The sequence below is a fragment of the Nicotiana sylvestris genome, chromosome 2 (assembly GCF_000393655.2).
Source record: "Nicotiana sylvestris chromosome 2, ASM39365v2, whole genome shotgun sequence".
Taxonomy (NCBI): domain Eukaryota; kingdom Viridiplantae; phylum Streptophyta; class Magnoliopsida; order Solanales; family Solanaceae; genus Nicotiana; species Nicotiana sylvestris.
Genome location: NC_091058.1, coordinates 61123797 through 61131830, shown reverse-complemented (window position 1 = coordinate 61131830; position 8034 = coordinate 61123797). Strand labels below are relative to the sequence as shown.

General features: G+C 36.4%; 1 protein-coding gene across 1 annotated transcript; it reads left to right on the top strand.

Moving 5' to 3' along the window:
• The first annotated feature begins 2079 nt into the window (after window positions 1-2079).
• Window positions 2080-2622, top strand: LOC138884979 (secreted RxLR effector protein 161-like). The gene has a single exon (XM_070165858.1). The coding sequence runs from the start codon at window positions 2080-2082 to the stop codon at window positions 2620-2622; it is 543 nt and encodes a 180-aa protein (XP_070021959.1).
• The last annotated feature ends 5412 nt before the right edge of the window (window positions 2623-8034 follow it).

The following is an 8034-nucleotide window of genomic DNA, read 5'->3' as shown; positions in this document are numbered from 1 at the left end:
GTTTGAAACTATTGAAAGATGTTTTAAAAGAAAAGGTTTTTACTGAAACTGAGTTTGTTTTACGAGATAATCGATTTCTGTACTATTTTGGGAATATAATATATTTGATGTAGTGCTATGAAGTGGAATTATCTGTTTTCTTACTGCTCAACTTTCATTTACTTTTATTACTTACTGAATTGGCGTACTCACATTACTCCCTGCACCTTGTGTGCAGATCCATGAGTTGCGGGTCGCGATAGTGAGCGCTGATCGTTCTTCCAGTAGGTCTTCAGAGTTGGCAAGGTAGCTGCTTCGCGTTCACAACCCTGCACTTCTCCTTCTCACCATACTCAGACAGTTCTTAGTATTTTATTTTAGGAGTATGATAGCCTTTGTTGTACTTAGACAAATCTTTTGGTTGCTCGTGACTTGTGACACCTCGATGTAGGGCTTGTGTTATTTTCTTTTGCATTGGTTATTTAGACTTACATTATGAGATTTTGTTAATTAATCGCTTAAAATGATTTTTATGAAATACTGGTTGATTTGGGAATTTTTTCGGTTGGCCTAGTTTTACGATAGGCGCCATCACGACCGGGTCAGTTTTAGGATCGTGACACAACATTAGGGGGAGGAAATAAGCAGCTGAAAAAGGAGATAGATTGGAATGCATTATCATGTCTCATTTAGATCCTCAAACAAATCAATGTGAACAAGAGTTCAAAAGATTATTCATTTGCAAAATATTGCAAATTAATTGCTAGATGCATTCACTGACCTACCAAGGATGACTAAGTCACATATTCCAGCTGCTAATGCTCCAATTCGAGTTGATATCCTGGTAGGAGAATGAATTAAAGCAAATGAGTCTAAGTCACGCTTGAAACGTGGTAGACCAGTCGGTTCTAAAGATAAAAATCCTCGAAGAAGAAAATGAGCAAATGATCAAAGTGATCATAACACGGAGATAGTGGCTCAAGAAGAGCCCCAAGACATAACAAATGATAAGAACTTAGAGGAGGTCCAGGTACCTGAAAATATTGAGAATGAAGAGATATTAATAAGTTATGCCTCAACGGGAAAAAGATGGAACCGAAATAATATTGTTATCGATTACATTTTTGCTTATAATGTTGTTGTTGTAATAATGCAACAAGATGAGGATCTTGAACCAAAATCTGTTGATGAATGTAAACAGAGAAATGATTGGTCAAAATGGAAAGACACTATCCAGGCAGAATTAACTTCACTTGAAAAACGTGAAGTCTTCAGACGTATAGTTCGAACACCTGAAGGGATAAAGCCAGTAGGGTAGAAATGGGTTTTTGTGCGAAAACGAAATGATAAAGATGAAGTCGTTAGATATAAAGCACGACTTGTGGCACAAGGATTTTCGCAAAGACCTGACATTGATTATATAGATACATATTCTCCTGTGGTGGATGCTATAACATTCAGATATCTTATAAATCTCGCAGTTCATGAAAACTTGATATGCATCTTATGGATGTTGTCACAGCCTATTTGTATGGCTCATTAGACATTTAAATCTTTAGAAAATTCCTGAAGGATTTAAAGTTCCCGAAGCATATAAAAGTTTTCGAGAAATTTGTTCAATAAAGTTTCAAAAATTCTTAGACGGATTGAAACAATCAGGGCATATGTGGTATAATCGCCTAAGTGAGTACCTATTGATAGAAGGGTACAAGAATGATCCAATTTGTCCTTTATAAAAAGGTCTGGATCTGAATTTATTATAATTATTGTGTATATTGATGATTTGAATATCATTGGAACTCCAGGGGAGCTTCCACAAGCTGTAGACTGTTTGAAGAAAGAATTTGAAATGAAAGATCTTGGAAAGATGAGATTTTGTCTTGGTCTATAAATTGAGTATATGAAAGATGGAATTTTTGTCCATCAATCAACATACACAGAAAAGATCTAAAGCGATTATATAGGGATAAAGCACATCTATTGAGTAGCCCGACGGTTGTAAGGTCACTTGATATAAATAAAGATCCATTCCGACCTTATGAAAATGATGAAGAGCTTCTTGGTTCCGAAATACCATATCTTAGTGTAATTGGGGCGTTAATGTATCTTGCCAACAATTCTCGACCAGATATAGCTCTCTCAGTAAGCTTGTTAGCAAGATTTAGTTCTTCACCAACACAAAGACAATGGAATGGTATTAAGCATATATTCAGATACTTGCGAGAGACCACTGATATGAGTTTATTCTATTCCAATGAATCCAAATCAACATTAGTTGATTATGCAGATGCAGGATATTTATTTGATCCACATAAAACGCGATCTCAGACAGGATACTTATTTACATGTGGAGGTACAACTATATCATGGCGTTCAACAAAACAGACTATGATTTCTACTTCTTTAAATCATGTAGAGATAATAGCCATTCATGAAGCAAGTCGAGAATGCATTTGGTTAAGATCAATAACTCAACATATTCAAGAAATATGTGGTCTTTCTTTGAAAGAAAATATTCCAACAACATTATATGAAGACAATGTTGAATGTATATCTCTACTGAAAGGAGGATACATTAGAGGAGACATAACAAAACATATTTCACCAAAATTCTTCTTCACTCATGATCTTCAAAAAGAATAGTGAGATAGATGTTCAACAAGTTCGTTCAAGTGATAATTTGGTGGATCTATTTACTAAGTCATTGCCAACCTCAACATTTGAGAAGTTAATAAACAAATGCGGCGTCTCCGAGACCTTAAGTGATATTTTAATCAGGGGAAGTAAAAATACGCGTTGTACTCTTTTTTCCTTAGCTAAGGTTTTGTTCCATTGGATTTTCCTAGTAATGTTTAGTGAGGCAACAAGTAATGAGTATTACAATAAATATGTATATCCCCATATTTTTCCTATTAAGCTCTTAATGATGCATTTTTTTACATGGCCATCCAATAGGGAATGTTGTAAATAATATGTAGATGAAGTCTATGTAAGAATAGTTTGTGGATTGATTTCCACTTTATGTCCATCCCTTACACTATTTTACTATAATAATCTTTACTTTTTATGCCTATAAAAGGCTATGTAATTGCAGTGGAAAGATACACCAAAAAGGAAGTTAAATACTCCTTTCTATCTCTATTTCTTATTTACATTTTACTAAATTGCTTTTTATTTTATACCATCTATCTTATTTCAAAGGAATAATCCTCTGTCTTTATCATTTTGTAGAACGTACGTGTTGACCTAGTCGCTGGAAGTAAAAATAACTCGAGGATATGGAGCTCAAGTTCAAGGAAGTATTATAGTGGCGTCGAAGAGGAGACACAATACGTGGTCTTATACGATATTAATTACTATTAAAGCTTGTAATTATCTAAAGTCAGTTAACTTTATTTGCTTAAAACTGAAAGTGACACATGTCTCAATCCATGTTATTAATGTTTGCCAAACATCGATGTGGTCAAATTTCCCCCACCTCATGCACAAGCTGTCATGTTTGAAGTTAAGAACGGCCATTATATGATTGCTAAACCACCTCTTTTTCATGTATTATTATGAATAACTCTGTATGTAGCTCCAAGAGCTGAAAGCAGAGAAGGAGTTTTAAGTTCAGAAAGAGTTTCCCAATATTTCAGCTGAAATTCCAGACAATTTGACAAAGGTCTTGAAACACTCCTTTATTCTCTTTTAAATCATTCAGTATCTCTAGAATCGTCTTGTATGTGGATGGGACAAAGAGGAAAGGAAGAGGAGGGTGAGTGATATTAAATGGAGTAACAAACTTTTAATTGAGACATGAAAGGTTGGGTAAAGCTGGTCCTCTAGATAGTAGAAACAAATTAAAGACTCTATACATGCAACCAATACCCCAATCTTTTCAGAAACGTGGTCGGGACAAAACTCTAAAAATAAAAGGGAGACTTGGAAAGAGTACTGTATTAATTTCGAATTTTTGTCATAAATACAATCCTAAACTTGAAAGTTAATTACTGACATTTTTATACATTGTGAGATTACACTGAATTTATTGTTGTTAATGTTGCCGGCTTGCTTAGTGAAAGCGAAGAAGTAACAGTATGATATTCCTGATAGCTAAGAATATGTCCAGAGAATGACTTAGAAGCCTCAGCAGCAAAATCAGGAAGTATAACTGGTAGGGGTTGAAGCGATTGGTTATAAAGGGCTTGTATACAGTCAAAATCACGGAATACCGATTTGAGACTTCTGTGGCAATTCAAGCCCGGTCTTGATGGGATCAAAGCACGGTCCAAGGCCCTTCCCTGGAACACTCGCCTCGGAAAGGTACATCGAAGACTCACCACGATGTACCTCGAGGCAGCATAAAAATCGACGACCGTCATGGGAAAGCGGGAAATTCCCGAGGGAATGCGATGAGGACTGACAGAGTCTGCAAGAATAGTACAAATTCGTGCTGAGCCGTTATACAGCTATAATAATAGCATTTCTTCGTCATCTATGGTGATTTCTAACTGATAAGACATGAATTTAGTGGGATTTAAGAGTTAAAATTGAAGGCTAGAGCTTGAGTTTTTGGAGAGCTTTCAGTGGGGATTTGAGGGGCCATTTGAGGTCCGGTTTCGATGTTTTTGGTATGTATAGACTCGTGGGAGGATAAGGATTCTAGTGATGTGATTTTTATCGGATTTTGAGACATGGGCCCAGGGGTTGGGTTTGGCCAATTTTGGGATTTTTTGAGTTAATTTGATTATTTTTGCTTGGGCTTTGTTCCTTTAGCATGTATTAATGATGCAATACTGATTTTGTTTAGATTTGGAGCATTCGGAGGCCGAGTCGAGAGGAAAAGGCATCGTGGGTTAGAGTTTGGACCGATTTGAGGTAAGTAATGAATGTAAATATTGTCCTGAGGGTATGAAAACCCAAATTTCACATCGTTATACTATTTTGAAGGTGACACACATGCTAGATGACGAGCGTGAGGGGCGTGCATCATTGGAGATTGTGACTTGGTCCGCCTCGTAGCAACTATTAAGTTGCGTATTTGGCTGAAACTACTTGAAATTATCTTATGTTAGAATTGAGCGGAATACCATATTTGGGCCTCGTGCTAACTGTTTAGAACCTTAGGGGTTTCTTTACTGAAATTCCTGACTGTTTTGATTTAATAACTGTACTTAGTCATGCTTCGTTTTACTATTTTCATAACTCTGTCTTATTTATTCTGATTTGATACATAAATGATATTTTGGCTGAGCACCCTGTTTTACTGTTAGCATGAGTGGCTTGAGAGGTTTCTTACTAAGTAAGGCCGAGGGCCTGTGTTGTAAGGATATCATGGGATTGGGCTGTGCGCTACAACATGTTGTACTGTTTTGTGATATATGAGAGGCCGAGGGCCTGATTTATTATGCTATGAGATGGCTTGTGATAACGCTTGGGTTGTAGGAGCCCTTCCGGAGTTTGAACGCCCCCAATGAGCACGGGTACCCTGTGTGAGTGATGTAATGTTGCCCAAGGGGTATGTTTTGGATTTATGCTGTTGCCCGAGGGGCTTATTACGAGTGATTGTGAGGTAGCTCGAAGGACTAGTTTTGTTGATATTTTGCCGGAGGGGCGATTTATAGTATATGTCTTGTCCGAGGGGCTATTTACGTTTCTATCATTTTTACTCACTGTTTAACCACTTGTTTAAAACTATTGAAAGATGTTTTAAAAGAAAAGGTTTTTACTGAAACTGAGTTTGTTTTACGAGATAATCGATTTCTGTGCTATTTTGGGAATGTAATGTATTTGCTGAAGTGCTATGAAGTGGAATTATCTGTTTACTTACTGCTCAGCTTTCATTTACTTTTATTACTTACTGAGTTAGCGTACTCACATTACTCCCTGCACCTTGTGTGCAGATCCAGGAGTTGCGGGTCGCGATAGTGAGTGCTGATCGTTCTTTTAGCAAGTCTTCGGAGTTGGCAAGGTAGCTGCTTCGCGTTCGCAGCCCTGCACTTCTCCTTCTTACCATACTCAGACTGTTCTTAGTATTTTATTTCCGAACTATGATAGCCTTTCTTGTAGTTAGACAAATCTTTTAGTTGCTCGTGACTTGTGACACCTCGATGTCGGGCTTGTGTTATTTTCTTTCGCATTGGTTATTTAGACTTACATTATGAGATTTTGTTAATTAATAGCTTAAAATGATTTTTATGAAATACTGGTTGATTTGGGAATTTTGTCGGTTGTCCTAGTTTTACGATAGGCGCCATCACGACCGGGTCAATTTTAGGATCGTGACACAACATTAGGGAGAGAAAATAAACAACTGAAAAAGGAGATAGATTGGAATGCATTATCATGTCTCATTTAGATCCTCGAACAAATCAATATGAACAAGAGGTTCAAAAGATTATTCATTTGCAAAATATTGCAAATCAATTGCTAGATGCATTCACTGACCTACCAAGGATGACTAAGTCACATATTCCAGCTGCTAATGCTCCAATTCGAGTTGATATCCTGGTAGGAGAATGAATTAAAGCAAATGAGTCTAAGTCACGCTTGAAACGTGGTAGACCAGTCGGTTCTAAAGATAAAAATCCTCGAAGAAGAAAATGAGCAAATGATCAAAGTGATCATAACACGGAGATAGTGGCTCAAGAAGAGCCCCAAGACATAACAAATGATAAGAACTTAGAGGAGGTCCAAGTACCTGAAAATATTGAGAATGAAGAGATATTAATAAGTTATGCCTCAACGGGAAAAAGATGGAACCGAAATAATATTGTTATCGATTACATTTTTGCTTATAATGTTGTTGTTGTAATAATGCAACAAGATGAGGATCTTGAACCAAAATCTGTTGATGAATGTAAACAGAGAAATGATTGGCCAAAATGGAAAGACACTATCCAGGCCGAATTAAATTCACTTGAAAAATGTGAAGTCTTCAGACGTATAGTTCGAACACCTGAAGGGATAAAGCCAGTAGGGTAGAAATGGGTTTTTGTACGAAAATGAATTGATAAAGATGAAGTCGTTAGATATAAAGCACGACTTGTGGCACAAGGATTTTCGCAAAGACCTGGCATTGATTGTATAGAGACATATTCTCCTGTGGTGGATGCTATAACATTCAGATATCTTATAAATCTGGCAGCTCATGAAAACTTGATATGCATCTTATGGATGTTGTCACAGCCTATTTGTATGGCTCATTAGACAATGAAATCTTTAGAAAATTCCTGAAGGATTTAAAGTGCCCGAAGCATATAAAAGTTTTCGAGAAACTTGTTCAATAAAGCTTCAAAAATTCTTATACGGATTGAAACAATCAGGTTGCATGTGGTATAATCGCCTATGTGAGTTCCTATTGAAAGAAGGGTACCAGAATGATCCAATTTGTCCTTTATAAAAAGGTCTGGATCTGAATTTATTATAATCACTGTGTATATTGATGATTTGAATATCATTGGAACTCCAGGGGAGCTTCCACAAGCAGTAGACTGTTTGAAGAAAGAATTTGAAATGAAAGATCTTGGAAAGACGAGATTTTGTCTTGGTCTATAAATTGAGTATATGAAAGATGGAATTTTTGTCCATCAATCAACATACACTGAAAAGATCTAAAGCGATTATATAGGGATAAAGCACATCCATTGAGTAGCCGATGGTTGTAAGATCACTTGATATAAATAAATATCCATTCCGACCTTATGAAAATGATAAAGAGCTTCCTGGTTCCGAAATACCATATCTTAGTGTAATTGGGGAGTTAATGTATCTTGCCAACAATTCTCGACCAGATATAGCTTTCTCAGTAAGCTTGTTAGCAAGATTTAGTTCTTCATCAACACAAAGACAATGGAATGGTATTAAGCATATATTCAGATACTTGCGAGAGACCACTGATATGGGTTTATTCTATTCAAATGAATCCAAGTCAACATTAGTTGATTCAAATGGGTTTCTTCGTCATTTATTAGACATGTACTGTGTTGGGATTCACCCCTCATATATAAAGGGGACCCTTGTCATTTTGTAAGGAATATATGAAATACAATACAATATTCTCTGCTCTTTGTT

Bases quoted from the DNA above. Each gene is read 5' to 3' on its own strand.
- LOC138884979 (XM_070165858.1), top strand. From the start codon at position 2,080: ATGTATCTTGCCAACAATTCTCGACCAGATATAGCTCTCTCAGTAAGC.